This window comes from Entelurus aequoreus, linkage group LG16 (genome assembly GCF_033978785.1).
Source record: "Entelurus aequoreus isolate RoL-2023_Sb linkage group LG16, RoL_Eaeq_v1.1, whole genome shotgun sequence".
NCBI lineage: Eukaryota > Metazoa > Chordata > Actinopteri > Syngnathiformes > Syngnathidae > Entelurus > Entelurus aequoreus.
The window spans coordinates 36,890,886-36,913,958 of record NC_084746.1 but is presented as its reverse complement, the minus strand read 5'-3'; the positions used below and the strand labels follow the sequence as shown (position 1 = coordinate 36,913,958).

General features: G+C 40.0%; 3 protein-coding genes across 3 annotated transcripts in view; 1 reads left to right on the top strand and 2 right to left on the bottom strand.

The window, feature by feature from the left end:
- Positions 1 to 13,501, bottom strand: part of klhl24a (kelch-like family member 24a) — a 44,019-nt gene extending 30,518 nt beyond the window's left edge. Inside the window, exons 1-4 of the mRNA XM_062022780.1 lie at positions 12,786 to 13,501; positions 7,860 to 7,974; positions 6,940 to 7,784; positions 1,340 to 1,524 (exon numbers count right to left, since the gene is read on the bottom strand). Coding sequence (XP_061878764.1) covers positions 1,340 to 1,524; positions 6,940 to 7,784; positions 7,860 to 7,934 — 1,105 coding nt within the window. The 5' untranslated portion in view covers positions 7,935 to 7,974; positions 12,786 to 13,501. The remainder of the gene's footprint in view (positions 1 to 1,339; positions 1,525 to 6,939; positions 7,785 to 7,859; positions 7,975 to 12,785) is intronic.
- Positions 13,502 to 14,988: 1,487 nt separating this feature from the next.
- On the top strand, positions 14,989 to 22,034 carry alg3 (ALG3 alpha-1,3- mannosyltransferase). Its single transcript, XM_062022769.1, has 9 exons — positions 14,989 to 15,201; positions 15,722 to 15,821; positions 16,800 to 16,947; positions 17,461 to 17,621; positions 17,730 to 17,850; positions 17,911 to 18,116; positions 19,959 to 20,036; positions 20,106 to 20,249; positions 20,319 to 22,034. The coding sequence occupies exons 1-9, from the start codon at positions 15,024 to 15,026 to the stop codon at positions 20,500 to 20,502; spliced, it is 1,320 nt and encodes a 439-aa protein (XP_061878753.1). The 5' UTR covers positions 14,989 to 15,023; the 3' UTR covers positions 20,503 to 22,034.
- The window catches only part of vwa5b2 (von Willebrand factor A domain containing 5B2), a 43,181-nt gene continuing 42,073 nt past the window's right edge, over positions 21,966 to 23,073 (bottom strand). The window contains exon 22 of the mRNA XM_062022767.1: positions 21,966 to 23,043. Within this exon, the coding sequence (XP_061878751.1) occupies positions 22,291 to 23,043 (753 nt within the window). The 3' untranslated portion in view covers positions 21,966 to 22,290. The remainder of the gene's footprint in view (positions 23,044 to 23,073) is intronic.

Sequence of the window (23,073 nt, the reverse complement as noted above, 5' to 3'; positions counted from 1 at the left end):
ACCACACAGCTGCATTCAGATGAAAGAACGGTACCAGTACTTTTCAAAGGCAGTATAGTACCGATTTCAATCAATTAGTATTGCGGTACTTTATTAGTACCGGTATACCGTACAACCCCAGTGGGTAGTAAATCTACACTGCTCTACAAGCTGTACACTGACTATTCCAAAGTATATCCAACTTTATTTTCTCTACCAATGCCCATTAAAAAAATACACTGTAATTAAATAAATGCTGATTATCTTTAGTGAGATACTATATTTACAAAGTATGAGCTACACAACTGAGATATTGAAATGAGCAAATGTTGTTGGGTTTGATAAAGTGCATGGTTTAAAGTGTTGCAATGACTGTGAAGAGTTGTCGTCCTGGAAGAGAAAGCACGACTAGTTCTGGATAAACACTTGCTATAATAGACTGCAGCTTAGTGCAGCTGTGCCCTACAACATTATTTACTCCAGTTACAGAGGAGATGGCATATAGGCAGTGTACTGGGGTGAAGTAAAGTTGGAAGTTGATAAGAGTGGTTATGAAAATGGGTCAGTGAATGTGTAAGTCTGCGAGACAAAGAGAAGGGAGGAGGAGTGTGTTGACTTTTCCAGGCAGCGTCTTGAGGGTAGATAGACGGTGCACACGTGAGGACTTGGCAATGAGCTCATATAAAAAGAGAGCATAAACAGACAGCTTAAGGAAAGACCTCCCCCCTCTCCTCTTTATTTGCATCTTTCAACTGCTGCTGTTTCTTTTCAAACACGTTTACAGCTTATGCTGGGCATGTTTGTACATGGCCTATCCTTGAACGCACATTCAAAATAGGTCATATTTCAGAAGGAAAAAAAGCTTTCGCCTCAAATGTCACATTGTAAAAACATTGAGAATAAGAATATTGTTGGCTCTTAAGTTACAGTGAATTATGTAATGCTAATTTCGGTGTGTTTGTCACTAAGTAAGGTTCCAACAGCCAAAAAAAATTAAACTGCAAATGATATCAATACATTCGAACATATAAAAAGCATATCCTCTAAGTTGCAGACTGACCTACCGACGGACTACCAGAGAATGTAGTGCGCCAAAAACGGAAGTCTGGAGAGTGCATCCAGATGTTTTTGTCATATTTTGCTTCAAGGTTCAAGTCGGCTGCAACGGTAAATATAACCCAAGACAGGAGGCTAGGCGGAAGACCCTATATACAGTACAGAGTTACAAACTAAAGTAAATACCTTGAATATGAATTATTACGCTTCAGTTTGCTATTGTCATTTACAACGTTTAGATTTTGCTACAACCTATGATGGCACAGTGTTATAATATGACGGTGCAGCACAGTGGGGTTCTTACCGGACACCAGGATGTCATTGCGGAGGGCGCACACAGCGTACTCTGACTTGGTAAACTCCGGCAGTTTGGCCAGTGACTTCCATTCGCCGGTAACTGGATCATAACACTCGGTGTAGGGCAAATTGAAGCCTCCTACCCGTTCACAGCCACCTACCACCACTATAACTTCAGAGTAGCCAGTCGACCTAGAAGAGAGAAGCATTGTGTTTGCTCACATTAGTTAGTGCAGTTATACCTTGAGGTCCCATAATATAGACAATATTTTTACAATTTAAGTTCCACATGAGTATATTGCCCAAAACCCAAGCTTTTAAACACAACGTTTTGTGTCTGTAACTCTAATGCAAATGAGCTGTTTGTCCACACCTGTCTCCACAGTGTGTGTGGCTCCAAGAAGGGCTACATGTACTTTTTACATATAAACTATATCTCTGTCCTTACCCAACTATACAGATACCCCATAACCCATACGACAGCCTTAGAGCAGGAAGAGAAGTTCCAGGTAGGGTTAAATGATATACATTTGGTCAACAATATAGCTGTTAATACTATCGTTTTATTGTGATAATGTATGTTGATAACATATTTTATCAAATTTGACAGCAACAAGTGAACCACCATGTCCTCAACGCAATGTAGCCTCCCCGCTAGCGAGCTTAGTGGCACTTACTTCTAAGTCAACAAACTTCACCTCCGTGGCGGCAAATAAACTATGTTTCTTCCAAGTGTTATCATCACTGAAGGACAAAGAATAGCTAAACATGCTACACTAACCACCGTAGGAGGAAATGCTAGCCGCAAAGCTACAGCTTTTAAATGTTAACAGGAGGTGGGAGGACCGATAGAAATATCAACAGTAACGATACAGAGTATAGTATCAGTATATGGTCGATACTACTGTGGTTAAATCAATATTTTTTTTATAATCAAAAAATAGTTTGTTGTTGTTTACAGTCCTTGGGCATAGGAAGCTGTAAAGGCAAAAATCAAAGGATTTAAATCAAAGCCAATAGTAAGAAATCATTTTGATATTGTTAGACCTCTTGTCTTGTGTTTTTGTCTGATTATAATTGTGATAAAAGATTTTGTCGTTCAATAGTCTTGAAAATGTGATGTATTAGCATGGGTATGACCACTACTGCCCCTGTAACTACCTGGTATTGGATTGATACCCTAATTTGTAGTATCGCCCAAAACTAATGAAAAGTATCCAAACAACAGAAGAATATATGCTTAGTACATTTTCAATAGTATTACAACAGAAAGTAACCAGCTACCGTATTAAAAGTAGTAAACTAACAAGTAAATTCTTAGTAGTTATTACAAAATAATACAACCAGAAATTGTGCAATAAGTTACAGCATACGTCAGCAGCCAAATTAGGAGCCTTTGTAAACCATTTTAAAATGGCTTTATTATTATTTGCAAAACAAATACTATATCGTGAGATATATAGTAGTCGCAAAATTTGAGGGCATATCTTCCATCCCTAATTCCAGGCCTTATTTTAGGATGTGTAGCAAAGCCTGCTTTTTCAAACAGCTGCCCTTAATAAATACTTTTTAGAAGAAATCCTACATGAGTAGCTTTACTTATCTCCAGTCAAAGTTCAAGTTTCAAGGGCTGCTATCATGAACAAAAACAAAACATGGGGAATAATGACTACATGTCCATGTGATCACTTAGCTGGAAATTGCTTATCCGGCTTCCAGCATATTTGGCTCTTAACATGGAATAAAATGCAGGTAGGCGGTGTGGTTTGACATGCATGTATTATGTATGAGACTAGGCGTGGCTCGTCTTAATTTATCTACCGTATTCACATGACGCAGTCTGGATGTTCTGGAAGCTTCCTCAAGAGCACAGCAGAGGGAGAATGAGCAGAAGATAATTGATCACTACCCCACGGGCAAACAGCAAAAAAACTGGAGGACCAACTGTCTACTTGGCTGCCTGCTCTCAACAGATCTGCCTGGATACGAACACAATGCACTTAAAATACACAGCACAAAGATTTGATCAGATGAAAAACTTGCATGGTCCCTAATGAGCCGTTACAGCAGGTCATCTACCTCAATGGAGCAGCTGCTGTGTGCTGTGCAGCTGCCCACCCTGTGCTAGGGTTTACATTTCATTAATGACTCATCACTCGGCGCCACTAAGCCTTTGTCTTATCAAACAAATGGAAACAAAAAAAAAAACATAGCGGAATGGAGAATAGATGAATTGGCAGCAGGTACAAGACTCAACATTTCTTTGTGGTCGCTTGTTGCATCATGTTATTATTGAGATTCTTTTTTTCTTCTCAGAGAGTGTGTATCAACGTGCCCTGCTTCCTTGTTCAGCAACATGTTAGCAGACACCCTTGGCACAAAAACACTCCCCGTCGCTCTGTCACACGCACATACAAAAGAACAACAACACTTCCAGAAGTTGAAGTTGTAACCTCTGGCCAAGCAAAAGGTCAGCATGTTTTCTCTCTCGCTCTCTGACCTCCATCAAGACGGTGAAATAGCCGTTTGTTTTCAACAACAACAATCAAACATCATAACATTATTTGTGGGTACAAATGCTGTTTTAAACGACTTCTATCTGTGTTAAATGATGGTTGAATTATACAAGTACATGACTAGTATACTACTAGTCATTCTAATTGGGGGCTGGGTAAAATAATGTCTTGATTGTTACCAAATCAATTTGCAGCTAAGGCATAATAAAGTGCACTACTTAGCTGAAACCAGCAGAGTTGCTGTTGATTCAGTCTCCACTACTTTGCTGTCTGGGGCTACATCCACACTATTGCATCGCCTCCGTAAAGCCTTAATATGCTCAATATAACACTGGCATGGAAACAGGAGTTCAGAACATTTACAGTGACATCCCTTTATAGCAGACCTGGGCAAATTAAGGCACGTTGAGCTTTTCAATCTGGCCCGCCGGACATTCCCAAATAATTGTTTTACAACTTTAGGATGGAAACTGTAGCTGCCATTATGATGTGCAGTGATGTTTTCAAATTACCGTAAATCTTGAACTATACAAAGTCTTTCAATGGTTGGAATCTGCGCTTTTGCATTATATCCTAGTTACTATGGTAATCTAATTAGTTACTATGGTAATCTAAGTCACAGCAACTCAGATGAGGCACCAAGCAGTGTGGGTGGGGAGTGTTTCCAAAGCCTAAAATGCGGGTGTCAGGGACCGACGTGGAAAGAGATTTTTACAACAAAGTTCTAAAGCTTAGTGATTTATCAGATTTTTTTTCAGATTGTAGGTGGGGTTTTTCTACCCTTCGCATTCATATTTCGCTGTGTTTGTTGCATTTTTGTTGCATTTCGCTTGATAGTAAAATATGTCGATGGAGAGGGGGTGTGACGTTCATATGTTGTCAATATTCAGTGTTTTATCCTTCATAGTTAATAATGTAAATCCCACATTCTTTATTTTCATGTACATTCTGGGTGTCTCATTCAGTAAAAAAATGTACAATTCCATTCCGTTTTTTAGGCGGTCTGTAATTACGTTTTTAGCATTCAGACATTAGTGTGAGGTTTTGTATTAGTGTTCCTAAAAATCAGACATAACGGCCCCCAGACACATGTTTTTCTCTAAATTTGGCGAGTCAAAATAATTGCCCAGGCCTGCTTCATAGTGATGTGATGATTGTGACCTCTCTCTCTCTTTGTGTCCATCATCCATGAACGTCACATGTTTTGCTCAATAGGAGTTCAGTGAATTATGGTGGTGGCACTGTGGCAGAGTTCAAAATCATCACAACATATCAGTATTACAGCAGTATTGCTGAATGTGCTCGAAAAGTACTTAGACACACACGGAAATCTTTTGACCATTTTTTATATAACTAAAATAAATACACTGTTGGAAAATCCAACATTTTGAAAGTTTTGTGTTTCTTTTGCTTCACTGATAGTGTTTAAGTTTTAGTATTTTATCGGTTTTAATGGCTCAGTTTTTAACAAATAAAATATATCATTATTATTTCTGTCGTGTGTTGTGGCATTCTACCGTGTTCAGCGGTCCTTAAACACACCGTATAAACACCCTTGCCTCATATTCCTCTGAGTATAGAATGATCACTCTGTCCGCAGAGAGCACATCTTGTATGTTCAATGTGCAAAATTAAATAGCTTAGTTGCTCAGACAGTAGTGTTTATATAAGTTTAAATTGGGGTGTGTCATTCCTTAATGGGGAAAGACATGAATGCTTCTTGTTTTCATGTTAGCATTCAAGCTATTGTGCTTGCGCCATTCAGTTTGTGAGTTTATCAGTGTGCCGTTATCAATCAAGGATTTTCGATAATTTGGATTTCAAATGGTAATACTAACCGTCGGGAGTTTTCCCGCGGTTATTCTTAATACTGTTAATCATTACATCCCTATCCCTGTATAAATTATATTTTAATATACCGGTAGTTTTTCAACTCAATTTGGGGCCTGTCTACACATTTTTTCAAAAATGCACAAAAATAACAGACTGTCATCCCAGTCTTATTTAAATGTTAGCATTTTAAATGCTTTTCTCAACATACACTATAGGTATTATTTAGATTATAAATGATAAGTTGTACAAATGAGAAGTCAAAATTATTCAAATATTCAAAAAAACGTCTCCTGTAAGCAGCCCATCTGTCCAGTGTTTCCCCTTTACCATTATATTATTGCAGCAACCACGCCACTGGTTTAGACTTCTGCATTCCTTTGGAGACCGTATTTTGAATACTTTTATAAAACCGCGACAGTTGTCATAGAGGAGCGATCGCAATTAAGTATATTAATTGGCCAGTCTGCAAGAGCATGTGCTTGTCAAACCTGCAAACTGAGTGTACACACTGCTACTCATCTATGGAGCTGTAATACAGTCGTCCCTCGTTTATCGCTGTTAATTGACCGTGATCAGTGGCCTTGTGGATAGAGTGTCCGCCCTGAGATCGGTAGGTCGTGAGTTCAAACCCCGGCCGAGTCATACCAAAGATTATAAAAATGGGACCCATTACCTCCCTGCTTGGCACTCGGCATCAAGGGTTGGAATTGGGGGTTAAATCACCAAAATGATTCCCGAGCGCGGCCACCGCTGCTGCTCACTGCTCCCCTCACCTCCCAGGGGGTGAAACAAAGGGATGGGTCGAACGCAGAGAGTAATTTCACCACACCTAATGTATGTGTGACTATCAGTGGTACTTTAACTTTAACTTAAAAAAAAGAATTTCTGCAAAGTACGAATCATTCATAACTTTCAATATTACGAGAACCCTCTCGACATGAAATAACACTCTAGTCACAGTGACACTCTTTTATTCCAATATAGTAATGTCGCCCGAGGTTGAGCCAATCGGAGGCCATGATGCTGAACAGCGTGCTCTGATTGGTTGGATCCCCTCTAGTGCCCAACACTACTGTGGTATGGATATTATTTAGCTTTTTTATGCTTGAAAATGCTTACCTTCGGACCAACAAAATGTAGAATATGCTTTATCCCCCCCAAAAATATGCACTGTGGTGAAGCTGCAATATTTGTAACGCGACTGTATAGCTTTTGTTTCACTTTCTAGACAGCTTTTACTTCAATAGTTAAACATTACCTGCGTGGTTGAGTTCTGGGCGACATCATCTCATTTCCCAGGACGTGATAGCGTCTGGCCTCATGTAGAAGATGGTAGCACTCTGGAGCGGTCTGAATGAGCTGGTCGCCCTCCACAGTCTGGACGAAGTAGTTGGGGTGCAAAAGCGGAAGACGGACGTGGTGCAGCAGCGCTTTCAGCATGGGCTTCCTCTGCTCCACACCGCTGTACACCCATCGCATCACCGCCTCAAACACCATTTCCTCCTTACCGACGGATAGCTCGTCGCTGTTGATGTACTCTTCCAGCTCCTCCATGCCTAGGTCGAGGAACTCCTCGTGCTGAGCCACCTCGGAGAAGTTAGCGAGGGCGTAAATACGGCAGCGGCTGGCCAGCTGCTTGAGGGCGTGAGCGTCGGCAAAGCGCTGGATGCCCAGGCAGTTGCACGGGTCCAGCTGGTCCTCCAGGAACTTTGCACAGGCATCTCGCAGCGTTGCGATCTGGAAGAGATTGGAGGTCTCAAAGAGGAACTGGACGTTCTCTGTGGTGATCTTTGCGCGGCCAGTGTAAACGTAGGTGAGGAAAGAGTCCATGGCTTCGGACAGAATGCCGTTGATTTCCACCAGCATTTCGCGGCTCTCTCTGTGATCATTGCAGAACATGGCTCTGAAGTAAGAAGAGCAGGCGGAAAGCACGGCGCGGTGGCAAGGGAACTCGCGACCCTGAACGCTGATCACCACGTCTGTGAACAAGCGGCAGTCGCGGAACTCATTGAACACCTGCAGGATGCCATCGGAGTGGGAGGAGCCAGAGCAGAAGTCCAACACATCCTGGCTCGCTATGGTCTTGGAGTCAACCTCAAATACCTGAAGAAACAACCAATTATTGGGTTGGATTTAGAAAACAAAGCCTTTAAAAGACAAATAGACTTTTCAATACACCTTGCGTTTGACAGCTGGTGAGTCTCTGATACCAGTGTCCTCCCTGTTCATCCGTCTGCCCAGAATCAACACCATGACTGCAGCCTTCAATGGACACCTCGGAACCTCAAGATAGCTTGAAAACATGGATGTATCATTAGACGATTTACATGATTGTTATAGCAGTGTCAGAAAAGTGCATGAAAAAGCATTAACGTTAACCAGAAAAGTATTTAAGTACACTTGTAAAAACAATTGAGACAGTTAAGACCCATATTATTCATATACTGCAATATCAATAAAAACCTATAAGTCGCGTTTATAATTTTTTTGGTTTTATTGTTATTGTTAGCAGTTATTATTCATATATTAATAATTTTTTTTTGGACTATTTTTAAAAAGTGCCCTATTTTGCAACATTCTAAAGCACCCTGATAATCCCGAGCATAAACAGGAGAACAGGGGATTGCAACATGTGATCAGGGCCTCCATTAGTGGGAGGTGCAGCATCTTGGGAATAATGACGAAAAACATATTTTAAGTTGGCTTCAGTCATGTTGAAATGGGAAATTAAGCAAAAAAAACTCTAGAAAATTTGTTTTCAGGCTGTAATTAGGAATGGGTACTGAATTTGGCACTTTTATAGGCACCGATGTGAAATTTAAAAAGCCATATTTTAATACCTTTTGTTACTCGTGACGTCACGTCCAGTTGCAGACTAATCACCAGTTCAAACACTTGGCAGGGACACAAGCACTCAAGCCTCAAGACTCAGCGAAACGGCCTTTATATAATGTTGCAACTTTCAATGCCACAAAAGCAAGTATACCTGATTGAAAATGCTCGAACACACAGTAATTCCAAAATGCGCTAGCTTAATGCTAATTTACGTTGGCTTTACCATAGACATGCTTCTGATTCGCATAAGGGATCTTACATGAAGATTTCAACACCTCCAAAATTAGTCATCAAAAACCACAACCAAGATGCATGTTACAATCAAACAGCTGGTGTGTACTGTAAAAAGTACAATACTTTCAGTATAAACACATTGTTGGGCACGACATAGGACTAGACTGGCACATTCAGCTTCATGACAAAGACTACTTCCTGACTAGGCAACACCCCTTAGTCCACTCCATACACCACTGTTTCTAACATCTTAGAAATGCAACTATATAATCCTTGCAAATGAGACCGTAGTAAGAAAACAAGATACAACAACTGGACAGCACAGTTACCATTATCAGCTCATTTTAATGTTGCATTAAAACATGATTTTATTATTAAACAATTAACATTTATCAACACACACAAAAGTACCAAAAATTGGTACTGATGAGTGGTGGTATTGATTCCCAAATAATAGGAATTGGCACCATATCGGTTTAAATGTGAAATGTACCCATCCTTAGCTCTGATGTAGTTTTAAATGTGAAAATCCTGATCTAGAACATTTTATTCAGTGTTAAAAAAAAAATGAAATTATAGTTTTATATTTAAATATCATAATGATAAATACATGTTATATAATAGTAAAATATGATTTATTAGTTTTAGTGAGCAATGTTGTAGGTCTAAACCAGGGGTGTCAAACGTACGGCCCGAGGGTCCGTTCAGGCCCGCAAACAGGTTTTATCCGGCCCGCGGGATGAGTTTGCTAAGTATAAAAATTTACCTGAAATTTTTGAATGAAAGAAACAGCTGTTCTAAATGTGTCCACTGGATGTCGCAATAGCAATTCTTTTTATCTTTGTAGATGATGCTACATATGTACAAAATAAACCACATGTTAGTACATCAGTCGAGAAAAATGATCAAACTACATAAATAACATACTGTAATTTGATTTTGATGTAATTTTTTCATCTTGATAAATTGAAAATGAACAACAATGCGTTGACTGATGAACATTATCACATAATGTATTCAGGAAATATAAATAACGACATATAAAGATAGAATACTATTAACCGCAAATATATAACTGTAAAAAAACAACAACATTATGATTTGCACATTTTCAGAATGTGCTTGTTTTATTTTTAAACAAAGAAAACAATCTTAAGTTGTCTTTATTTTTAAGTTATCGTGCCGTGATTTTACCATTCGGCCCACTTGGGAGAATATTGTTCTCCATGTGGCCCCCGATCTAAAATGAGTTTGACACCCCTGGTCTAAACTGTTATAATATGGGTAACTAATACTGAAGTTTGGTTACCTTAATGTCATTATATGATTAAAAAAACAATAATGAAAATCTCTAAGTATAATGTGTTCACTGTTAAATTAATACATCTCTGACAGTTTTAATGAAAATTGGGCATTTTTGTCTTTGTAAAGGTGACGATTATGCAGGTGTATCTAATGAAGTGTACACAGAACATAGCAACCTGACTGAATCACTGGTAAAACTGACAACACTCACCATAGGCAAACAAAGCACTTATATATAAAAACCACAAGAATGAGTGACAGATGGTTGACATTCAAAAGCTTTACATCAATTTTAATTCTGTTTGGGGAACTACTGTTTTCAAAAGGAATCTCTGTTACAGTGTTTACATGTCATATACTATAGCTCATCACCCTGACACCAAACAGTTGTGCCCCCAGGCACAATGGTCTCCATGAGACAGGAGACGGAAAGAGGCGGGAGACAGGTTGAGCAACCGTTGTCAGTCAGGTTTTTTTTAAGAGGTGGGGGCAGGGATTCACTCGTACAGTGCACGTAAACAACAGTAAAAGCGCGCAGGCGTGGACACAGTATGGACAACTTGGACCCGGGGCTTCAATGACAACACACAAGGAGATCCATTTTGATCCAAAATCTTCTATCCATCCGTTGTCCCTCTAATATTTAGACTTAAAGTAACAAAAAAGTCGTAAATGAGTCAAAAGTACAAAATAAGTTAGATATTTTATTCCTCAAAGCAGTACAAAAACTGTAATACCACTTAGTGTCTTTTGTCCATTCACTATGCCACATATGGATGGACATTTGACTTAATTTATTTGATTACGGGGAAAACTAACAATCCATTGTTTATGTTACATATGACAAGAGAACATCTGAATGTTCTGAACTCCTATTTCAAAGCAGAATAATAATGCTTCCCTTAAAAGTAGTACCATAGCGTGGGTTTCTCATAGCTGATGATAGGTTTTGTTGAATAAGACAAGACGTCTCACAAGTTATGCCACATTTACAGATTTCCAATTTACATGGGCCATGTCAGGGGTCGGCAACCAAAAACATTGAAAGAGCCATATTGGACCAAAATTACAAAAAACAAATCTGTTGCGAGCCGCAAAAAATGAAAATCCGTATATAAGTGTTATAATGAAGGCAACACATGACGTAAGTGTCTATATTAACTATAATAGCCTACTATCAAAATAAGTATGTGTCGCAGGCTGAAGCAAATCTTGATTGACAGAAATGTTGAAATGTATTCTACACATTTTTACAACATTAGAAACCATTAGTATATCAGAGGCTACTCAGAAGGTGAGATAACTCCTGGAAATTACTGTTTTTTAATGTCCAAAAGGTATAGATGTGTGTGTCCAAGTTAAAGGAAACAGCAGGCTGTCTTCTATTAATAAATTTATTACAATCTTTGGCAAGTTAGGTAATGTTTGCTGTGGTCTGGAACAACATAGCGCACAAACAACTATCTGAAATGCAGCGAATATTACATACAGATAATGTGTCATGAGACATGCAAAATTCAATTACATACAAAGGGGATATAAGTAAAGGATATTAAATGAGCTCAAATATACCTACAAATGAGGCATAATGATGCAATACGTACATACAGCTAACCTAAATAGCATGGCAGCATTGATTATCTTGCAGTCTGCACTGACCAAATATGCCTGATTAGCACTCCAACAAGTCAATAACATCAACAAAGCACACTTTTGTGCATTCACACACAGCATGAAACTTTTGGTGGATAAAATGAGACAAGGAAGGAGTGGAAGATTTCACATGTAAACCAACTGTTGCGTCACAGTCCACACTACGGTGAGTTCAAGAATCGCCAAAATTAGTACGACAAAACGATGTTCACCAAATAGTCTCATCAGTGAAGCATACACACAAACATACTAAAACAAAAAAAATATCCCCCCCCCATCTTTTTCCATCCTTTTTAAAAAATGCTCCAGGGAGCCACTTGGGCAGCACTAAAGAGCCGCATGCGGCTCAAGGGCCGCGGATTGCTGACCCCCAGGCTATGGAAAGGTCACAAATATTCTGACCTCAATATGACAATATGACTCAATATGAAGTATTCGTTCAGACAACAGCCAGCAGATGATTAAAGCTAGAGGGGTAAGTTCATTTATTTCAAGCTATTTTTAAACTTTGGCTAATGTTCAAAACAGTCTTTTTACATGCGCGTATGTAAGTACAGTAAACCTGCCAACAGCACGCAACAAAGCGCCTCATCAAGACCTGAGGACTGGTTTGGCCACAGCGGACATCTGACAAAGCATACCGGTATTATGAATAATAAAAACAATATTTTAACACCAAGTACAATACATATTCATGTTAAATCGGATTAAAATGTAATCAGTTGTGGACAGTTGTGCTACTTATTCTAGTGTTAACTGTGATGTAATTAACATTATATAAAAATCATGTACACATATTTTTAAATCAAACATATTGAAAAGATTAATTTTACACTGAAAAAAAAATAGTTTTATGTAACGGTTCAATGGTGCAGTTGGTGTATCATTGCAATACAGGAAACGTGCCTGTCGTAAACAAAGGCGACAACATGTCTCTTTGCCGACCGTTAGGCCAGGGGCAACACATTACCGCTCACATTAGCGCTGTTTTGTTGTTTTCACGACAAATATTTGAACATTATTACTTAAAAATGACAATACACAGAGCACAATTAGTTAAGAAAACACAAGTATTACCTCAGGAAGTTTTCCAAAGGACGCTTTCGGGTGGGAAAGCTAAAAAAAAAAAAAAAAAGTGTCTTCTGGCAAAAAAGGGTGTTTGGATATAGTTTTAAATAACTTTACTGAAGGAATTAAGGGACGGAAAATAAGCTGTTGCTCAGTCCGTACATTTTGACAAAAAAATGTGAAGCGACAACAAAGAGCTCTATCTAGCTAACTGTAAACACAGAACCTATTTATACTTGACACAAAAAAAGTTCCTGCCCCAGTGCTCGCACTCAGCTGGTGTTCCTGGTGCATTGTGGGTAATGTTGTTTACACGTCGTGTTAGCGCGTTTTCCACGCCTATTTGAAAACTACACTTCCCAGGTAGCCCAGGTTCTCCACGTGGCTGGCTTTTGTTTGCAAACAAACTCGACTTTTACAGGCGAACGCAGCACACATTTCAACATTAAACCACAATGTAGCAAAACTTTGGGAAGAAAACACAAGCGAGTGTTTATAAATGCAGTAAAGAAGGATATGCCGTTGTTATTTAGGCTAGTTCGAAATTCAATCTCGGCAGCAATGTAAACGCGATGGCTGGGGAGCAGGTGAAATTAGGGTGAGGGGAGGAGTCAAGCAAAAAAAAAAAAAAAAAGTGACGTCATCACAACTTCCTTAACCGTTGCAAAATATTTCTGAGAGTTCCCCTCTGAGTTCTCTGAAGGGCTTCATGTTTTGAGTTCAGACCCCCCACCTCTCACGCTCATTGTTTTGAACAAGAAGTGGGTGACACAACTATTGCGTTACATATGCTGCAGTACCTACTGCAATGAAACATCACAGAAGGCCTATGGAAATCATGTAAAAAATATGAATCTTTTGAAATTAACAGAAAAATCAATAATTAAATAAGCAGATCTTATCTTGACAGAAATCAAAAGGACCGAGATGGCTATTACACACTGTTGCACAGTCACCATTATCAATATTGATTTGCAGGATTTACAAAATTCTTGAGGAAAAACTGCAGATGTTAGTTTACCAAGAGCTTTTAACAGCAGTGTGAGATAGGAGGCTGTCTCCCTCTGCTGTCAAATTGTTGCACCTGACACCTGAGGCAACAACAACTGCCAACACGTAAGGACCTTTTTCATTCACAAGCATTGATTGATTGATTGAAACTTTTAGTAGTAGATTGCACAGTGAAGTACATATTCCGTACAATTGGCCACTAAATGGTAACACCCGAATAAGTTTTTCAACTTGTTTAAGCCGGGGTCCTTTTAAATTGATTCATGATACAGATATATACTATCAAATATATACTAACATCATAATACAGTCATCACATAAGATAATCATCAGAGTATATACATTGAATTATTTACCTTATTTACAATCCAGGGTGTGGGATATGGGGGGGGGGGGGGGGGTGCTAGGTTTGGTTGGTATATCAACACTTCAGTCATCAACATCAATAATTGCATCATCAGAGAAATGGACCTTGAAACAGTGTAGGACTGACTTGGTAGGATGTGTAGTGGACATAGAGAGAGATCAGAAAGTATAAGAAAAAGTGTCTACATTTGATTATTTACATTTGATTATTTACAATCCGAAGAGGTATTATGTGTAAGGGAGGGTGTTATGTTTAGGGTTGTAGTTGCCTGGAGGTGTTCTTTTAGTGCGGTTTTGAAGGACGATAGAGATGCTTTCTTTTACACCTGTTGGGAGTGCATTCCATATTGATGTGGCATAGAAGGAGAATGAGTTAAGACCTTTGTTAGTTCTGAAGCAAGTCTTATTCTGTGCAAAAACTATCTTCACAGCATACAAAGTGCATTGTGGCTATTGTCAATTATAAGACAGCCTCCATACAATACATATTTTACAGTTTAGGTTCAAGATATTAACAACAATTGTTGTTAATAACAACAATAACAACTTAAGTTGTTGTTTGGAATGGAAACCTTCAATACACAATCACGTAAAAATATGTGTGAAATTCAGTGTCAAATTAACTTCAGAACCAGTCTAAAAAGTAATCATAAATTACCAACAATAACAACTCAAAGTTTAAAAATGATTATTTTTATGGGTACTAACGCCACACTGTGATGTACCAAGGCAAGTTCACTCTGTAAACAAACCACATTTGTTATACAGTGCGTGGTTGACTCTGTCACGTGACACAGGTCGACTCTTTACGTCACGGATAAAGTTAGACCGCTCGACTGCGCATGTCTCTTGAGTGTCAGCTCCGCAGCAATGGCGGGAGTGAGGAAAAAGCCTCCTGCCTCCACGTCTATCCTACGGACGACGCTTCACTCGCTGTGGCAGGATAAACATTTAGTCCTGTTCAAGACGGAGTACACCTTTCTAGTGGTGTCCGTGTTGTGGCTTCTGGAGATCGGCATCAATGTGTGGGTCATTCAGAAAGTAGCATGTAAGTAGCCTTGAGGCTAGTTAGCATGCTATGGCTATCTGCCCCTCTGGTGGACGTAAGTGAATGCCACAAGGTTAGCGTTAGCAAGCATTTTAGACAACCACCTGTCAAATGGAATTTGCAGCACATGCATAGCATTGCTGGTCCGGTTCAAGAGTTAAAATGTAGACATACTTTTTGTAATTTTTTCCCCCCAGCCACCTATAAATTGTTTTAATGGTATAGCATAGAAAGTGTATTTTTTTAAAATATTTTTAGTGTATCCCTATATTAAAATGAATGTCTACGATTATTAAAATAAGCAGCCATGGATCAATACTGTATTTATGCCAATGACCATTGTGTTCAATCAATGTCAATCAATCAATGTTTATTTATATAGCCCTAAATCACAAGTGTCTCAAAGGGCTGCACAAGCCACAACGACATCCTCGGTACGGATGTTATATAGCATATAAAGTTGTATATGTAGAATATAAAATAAAAAAATTGTAAAAACGAATTAATTTGCATCTTGCAGACACTGAAATTGACTGGAAAGCCTACATGGATGAAGTGGAAGGAGTCATCAATGGTACCTATGACTACACCCAGCTTAAAGGAGACACGGGCCCCTTGGTGTAAGTTCTGGCCAAGCATAAAGAGAATTTAGGCTCCGTTTAGGCTGTACACCAAATACAATTTTTTTTGCCCTCAAGTGACCCAGATCTGATATTTTTTGCCAGTCTGAACACTAGTAAGTGCCTCCGATCTGATCTTTTCGCATCAGATTTGGGTCACATCAGGAGGTAGTCGGAATCCTTTTGGAATAGGATCTTTCCAAAATGTGACTGCAGTCTAAACGGCAATGCGACCTCTTTGCGACTTTTACGTCAGCTTACGTCAAAAATATCACTTTGCCTTTTTGCAATTCTCTTCTTCCTCGTCCTGCAGTTGTTTTTGGTACCGTGTACGTCGCGGCCATCCATTTTTCATTTGGAATTTCAAAATAATTTCGCATAAAAATCAATTTTCCCCGTTTTTCGGTTTGATATGACAAATGATTGTTATCCGTTATCCATTATCCTATTTCATTGATGTTTTTGAAAATGGTAATTAAACCATTTGGAAAATTATTTTCTTTATTGCCTGTTCAATGTTTGACATTGGGTCAATTGCACATACTCAGTGTCTCTTTTACGTATCCTCGTCTGTAAGTGACCTGGAACAACAACAATGACGACGACAGAAGATGAACGGTGTTTTCAAAACAAGTTTTCCGCAGTCAAGAGTTCTATTTTTTTTAAACGTCCAGAGTAGAGACATGGAAAGTTACACATTGTATTGGTCGTCTATTGAGCAGACAAACGGGGCCGTGTACGTCCTTCTTCTTTTGTTGTTGTTCGGGGTCACTTCACTTCCGGTCAACTTCCTTTTTGTTTTTACTTTATTGAACTGCGCATGCAAGTGATGTCGAGGCCACATTGGGGCCTGTGTGCGTTTATACTGGAGTCTGATGATCACATTTTACTTCAATCTAAAATTAGATTTGGTCCACTGTGTCCTGCTGTGTAAACATAGTCTAAAATAATGTGTAAATAATGATTTTCTGACTGCAGGTATCCAGCTGGCTTTGTGTACATCTTCACTGCTCTGTACTACATCACTAGCTCCGGGGCCAACATCCGCTTGGGCCAGTATATTTTTGCGGTCTTCTACCTCATCACGCTACTGTTGGTCTTCAGAGTATACTGCCGCACCAAAAAGGTCAGTTTGTGTTTTTTATATATTTTTTAAAATCAAATCAACATAAAAAACACAATATATACATTATACATCAATATAGATCAATACAGTCTGCAGGGATACAGTCCGTAAGCACACATAATTGTATTTCTTTATGAAAATTAAAAAAAAAAAAAAAAAAATCCCCCCCCATGCATTAACATAAACTTTGTTGTAGCTATTTAAAAATCTATTTGTAAAAAGTGTGTCTTTGAAAAACGAATTGAATCATTGCTTCCCAAAGTTTTCCGCAGTCTTGCTCAGTCCTCTGTGATGGAGGGTCCTTAAAGGCTTGCTAGAACAGTCCGAAAATATAAACTCAAAATAATCCAGCCTTAAGGTCATAAAATTGATGATTGTTTCTAACATCAATTGAGTTCTTCTGAGTCCAAGCAGTAGCATTTTAGAACAGCTGGAGGTTCTTCATCGCCAACATCACAATAGTGTCTGTCTATTCTCCAAGTTGTGTTTCTTAAAGTCCTCCTCGTCCCACAGGTTCCTCCGTATGTGTTCTTCTTCATGTGTTGTGCCTCCTATCGGATCCACTCAATCTTCGTGCTGCGTCTGTTCAATGACCCAGTGGCCATGATGCTGTTATTCGCCGCTGTTAACCTCTTCATTGATGGTCACTGGTCCCTTGGCTGTGGCCTTTACAGGCAAGTGTGGGCTCCTGTGAAGACGTCTGCTTGCGAGATGCCTCGCTGTGATCTGAATGAGTTAGTTTTTTTTAAAATAACGGCACAGTCTTCCTCTCTTTCTGACAGTTTAGCAGTGTCTGTGAAAATGAACGTGCTCCTCTTTGCTCCTGGACTACTTTTCCTCCTGCTGTCTGAGTTCGGTCTAATCAGGATGATCCCTAAACTTGCTCTTTGTGCAAACATACAGGTAAATAATATCCACTGGTTCACACTTGCATTGTATTTAACTTGTCCTGATGTATTACAGCTCTTGTTGGGTTTGCCTTTCCTCCTGGAGAACCATGTCGGCTACGTGAGTCGGGCTTTTGACCTGGGGCGTCAGTTTATGTTCAAGTGGACGGTCAACTGGCGCTTCCTGCCTGAGTGGCTCTTCTTGAACCGCTACTTCCACTTTGTCTTGTTGGCAGCTCACCTGCTGACCCTGCTGCTCTTTGCTCTTCGTCGCTGGAAAAGGTGAGGGAATACTCGGCAGAAGAGTCACTTTTGTCACACTAGCAATAAATAGGGGAACATCACTTGCATGACACTTGCTGTTGAATTACACTAACTGACGAAAACCAAAATGACTGTAGCGCTCGTATTTATTCACCACAAATATAGTCATGTGAAGATGACTCTACAGCGCCTCTACAAGTTGTGTAAGTAGGATTGTATTGGAATAGTCAATGCTGATCTGTGGCGTCCATGTTTTCTTGTGTAGTAGCGCCTTCCTTGTTCATTTACAGTCAACTTTGTTTGTTTTCATTTTATCAAATTGCACATGCAAGTGACATCAAGCCACATTGGGGCCTGTGTGTGTTTATACTGGAGATTGACAAAGATCATATTTTACTTATAAACTAAATAGTCAGATGGAAAAAAAAAAACCTACTTCAAAAATCAGATTTGGTCTACTTTTGCCTGCAGCGTAAACGTAGTCAAAGTGTAATGTTAATGTTCCTAGCTAACACAGGTTGCAGCGGGAGCAGTTTAAGTGAGACATGAAACAGAAAGCAAGTCGAGGGAGTGTTGTACCTTCTGATAAAGTTAAAGTTAGCGAGCAGTTTCCACTATGTAAACCAGAGCTGAGCAAATATTTTGACTCGGGCCACATTGAGAGATAGAAAAAAGTGTCTGGGGGGGGCCAATGTATATGTGTGTATAAATGATATATACACATTTAGCTGTAAAAATCTGCTGTACAGTATGTGTGTTTGGGTCCCTTTTTTCAGGAACACTAATACCAAAAGTCACAATGTCTGATAGAGTTCTAAAAACATGACAGACCACCTCAAAAAAACAGAATGGAATTTTACAGTTTTTTACTGAATGTGACACCCAAAATGTACATTCAAATAAAGAAAGTGGGATTTACATTATTAACTATGAACTATAAAACACTGAATATTAACAACATTTGAACATCTTTTACTTCTCAGACCAGCTCCTCGATAAGACAGCTTTTACAATCAAGCAAAAAAAAATGTAACAAATACCTACAGTATGATATATTATCATTCAAAAATCTGCTTCCGCATCTGTTTCTGACACACGTTTGGGGCTGGCTGCTCTGGTTTGTTCCTGGTCTGAGCTGCTGTGACGTAAAATACCGTAATAACTTGTATAACACCCAAAAGCGCAGATTTCAACCATTGAAATACTTTCTATAGTTCGACTTTCGGTTATTTAAAAACAGCACTGCACATCATAATGGCAGCGACAGTTTTGATGTTGATTAAAAGATTGAAAATCTTAATGGGCCACATGTGGCCCTCGGGTCGTATTTTGCCCAGGTCTGATTTAAACAAACGAGAGTGAAACAGGTAAGACTCTTAAACAGTAACCTATCCCTTCCACCCCAACCCTCCTCACAGTCCCCTTCTGCCAAGACTGGCATATTTCATGCTTACATGTTATTTTTCTCTTTAATTTATTACTTCACATTTATTAAAGTAACTTAGAAAGGGTCACTACCTTCAAGTTCTGACTATTTTTCTTCCTTTGTTTACCGAGTTAATGTACATCCGTGTGATGTTACTGACATCTATTGAGCAGCCAATATAACAATCTGTTCTCGCTTAAAAAACAATAATGCCATAAATTCGACGGATCGTAAAGTATGGGCAAAATCTAACTAATCAGAACATACTTTGAAAATCCTTAGTAAAAGACAGCCCTAATGAGTAGCGGCTCTAATTGCTTCAATCAGTTCCAAACGTTTGACCCCTCCGAGTGGTTGGACTGTATGTACACCTATAGATAGAAATAGGCAGTGGTTACAATATGGTAAATAAGTGTGTTTTCTCTTCTTTTCAGGCAAGGAGAAAGCCCATTTGAACTTTTCAAGGAACCAGGCAAGAGGAAAGTCCCAGTTCAGAAAACCACTGTCAACCATATCCTTTAGGAACATCAGCAATCGTTTGGCTTTCCGTAGTTTCTGTCCTACCTTAACAGCCAATTACAGATCGTTCTCATTCTGTTTACCTCCAACTTCATTGGCATGTGCTTCAGCCGCTCGTTGCATTACCAGTTCTACGTGTGGTACTTCCACACGCTGCCCTACGTGCTGTGGAGTCGAGGAGTGAAAAAGATGGCCCACCTCCTCAGGTAATTCCAATGATGCAACATTAAGCAAGATGAGATGCATACAGGTAAACTGTGCTGTTGTATCTTTAGGGTCCTGATCTTGGGTCTTATTGAGCTCTCGTGGAACACCTACCCCTCGACTTGCAGCAGCTCCATAGCCCTCCACGTGTGTCACCTCATCGTTCTGCTCTGTCTGTGGTTAGCTCCGCCCCTGCACCAAGCAGGACCAGCTGAAACGCAGGCAAAAGCACCTGTCAAGGACAAATGCCAATGAGACGTGGTACACGTAGGAGTGTATTTGGGTGAAAGCTGCTGAGGCGCCATCCACTCTCTGAACCTTAGCATAGAGAGACCGGCAATGGGGTAGACTCTCAAGGAGCCATTATTGGCGTCTTAGCTTTGTGCTAAAAAGTGAAGGAAGCTAAGGTAGGGTCCGGAGACAGCTGCACACATGAAACACGCAGCTGTTGCCACTATGAAGAGAGGAATGGTTTCTCCGGTTTTGTCACAATACCAATTAGTATTTGTATTATCCAAAACAATGAATGCCCGGTGTAGAATTAAGTGTACTGAAAGCAAAATACACGTGTATTATCAAGAAAACACATCAAGTAATGTTGGTGTCACTGCAAGGCAATACTGTTTGGTGGCACATGACACAATGAGGTGATTTTCTATTTAACACAATGTGATGAAACGTATGTCATCCATTGGGATATAGAAATGTGTCATCTTCTAATTTCAGTAAGTCTATCTTTTAAACAACTTATATTTACATAACACCCTTTGTTAGAAACACAGCAGCATAGTGAGGTTTTCTCTCAATATTCCACAAAGCACCCAATAATGCAGGCCTGGGCAATTAATTTGACTCTGGGGGGTGGGGAGCAAATTTTGAGAAAAAAATGTGTCTGGGAGCCAGTATATGTGATTTTTAGGAACACTAACAAAACCTCACAATAATGTCTGATTAAAAGCTAAAAACGTTATGACAGACCGCCTGAAAAAACGGAATGGAATTTTGAATTTTTTTACTGAATGAGACACCCAGAATGTACATGAAAATAAAGAATGTGGGATTTACAATATTAACTATGAAGCATAAAACATTGAATATTGACAACATATGACAGTCACACCCCCTCTCCATCGACATATTTTACAATCATGCGAAACGCAACACAAATGCAACAAACAGCGAAATATGAATGCGAAGGGTAAAAAAAAACCCCACCTACAATCTGATATATCACTAAGCTTTAGAACTTTGTTGTAAAAATCTCCTTCCGCGTCTGTCCGACAGAAACGCTCCCCACCCACAATGCCTAGTGCCTCGTCTGAGCTGCTGTGACCTAGATTACCATAGTAACTAATTAGATTACCATAGTAACTAGTATATCATGCAAAAGCGCAGATTCCAACCATTGAAATACTTTGTATAGTTCAAGACTTACGGTCATTTGAAAACATTACTGCACATCATAATGGCAGCTACAGTTTCCATCTTAAAGATCTAAAAAAAAATTGGGAATGTCCGGCGGGCCAGATTGAAAAGCTTAACAGGCCGCGTGTGGCCCCCGGGACATAATTTGCCCAGGTCTGCAATAATGTGTAGCATGTGAGGAATAAGCTCAACTCCTGTTTTTTAGTTACCAAGTACGAGTACTGTAGGCCAGCTTCTTGTGACGATGTCATGTCCTGCTGTGGTGAACATGTCACAGATCATCAGCACACACAGAAAAGTGAAAAATGTGACGTTTTATAATAAATATAAATGCTACTTACAACAGGGGTTGTTTGTTTCCCTTTTTGTGCGGACACCACAAGTAGTCAAGTTCCCATATTATAGTTTATTTTTGCAAACAAAAAAGTCCACTATACAAATTTGGCGCTCCTATATCAAAATTGGACGGACTGTTTAACTTTGACTCTTAATGATTTGGCAAAGTAAGATGAGGCCATTTCTTAAGATAACTGCATAAAAGCGGAATTGTTTAACAAAATGGCAGATTTAACTCAATAATGGCACTTGCATTTGGCTCAGTTTCCAGAGGTGATTGTCTCACATGTTGTTGGCGTTATAGCACAGCATGTTGAATTTGATGTTCTCATCCCAGTGGCGCAGCAGCATAAACAGCTGTCTGGCGGCCCCCCTCAGCCCAGCCAGGTCCATCCCCTCTGGCAGCTCCTGACCTCGCAGCCAGAAGTCCGCTTTTGCAGCCAGCAGCTCCCACTCCATGAAGTATCCGGCACAGCGATGCTCCAGCCAAGCGAGGGCCACTGCCGTTGCCCAGCTCGAGCCCTCCAGGTCATCTTGAGCCAATTGGCTGCTCACTTGGAGGTAGGCCAGCTCCAGCGACGAGCCCTCACACATGTCTGTTTCTGACCCGCGACCGCTGTCGGCTTGGCCGTGGCTCAGGCCTGGCGAATTGCCGCTCGGTAGCTCGAGGGAGCCTTCCTCGGAGCTGGGGAGGTCCGGAGACAAGGTGACAGGATCTCGGTCGGACAGGTGTCTTCTGCGAAGCCTTGGCTCCAGCATCAGTGGGATGTCGTCTGGGGTGTGGTGAAAAGGAGGCGCGTTTGTTTTGACGAGGGAGCAGGACGATGGTGAGAAGGTGACATGATGACTAGCGGGGGTTTTAGCGGCCGAGGACAAAGATGGAGCGCTGGGAGATGGGCAGCGGAAAGGTGGGCTGAGGCTGCGTCTATGCAGGGTGTAGGGTGAGGCCCTCTTTAGGCGGTCTAAAGAGATCTGGACGCAGTCGGCGTAGAGCTCTGTGAGGAGAAAAGCTCCTGAAGCTAGCTGCAGGCGAACCTAAGGAGACAGTGATGAATTAAACTGCCT

Coding starts and splice junctions, on each gene's coding strand:
- alg3 (XM_062022769.1), top strand. CDS start 15,024: ATGGCGGGAGTGAGGAAAAAGCCTCCTGCCTCCACGTCTATCCTACGG. Junction 20,037..20,105: donor CAGAAAACCACTGTCAACCA/TATCCTTTAGGA, acceptor CAGCCAATTACA/GATCGTTCTCATTCTGTTTA. Junction 20,250..20,318: donor AAGATGGCCCACCTCCTCAG/GTAATTCCAATG, acceptor TTGTATCTTTAG/GGTCCTGATCTTGGGTCTTA.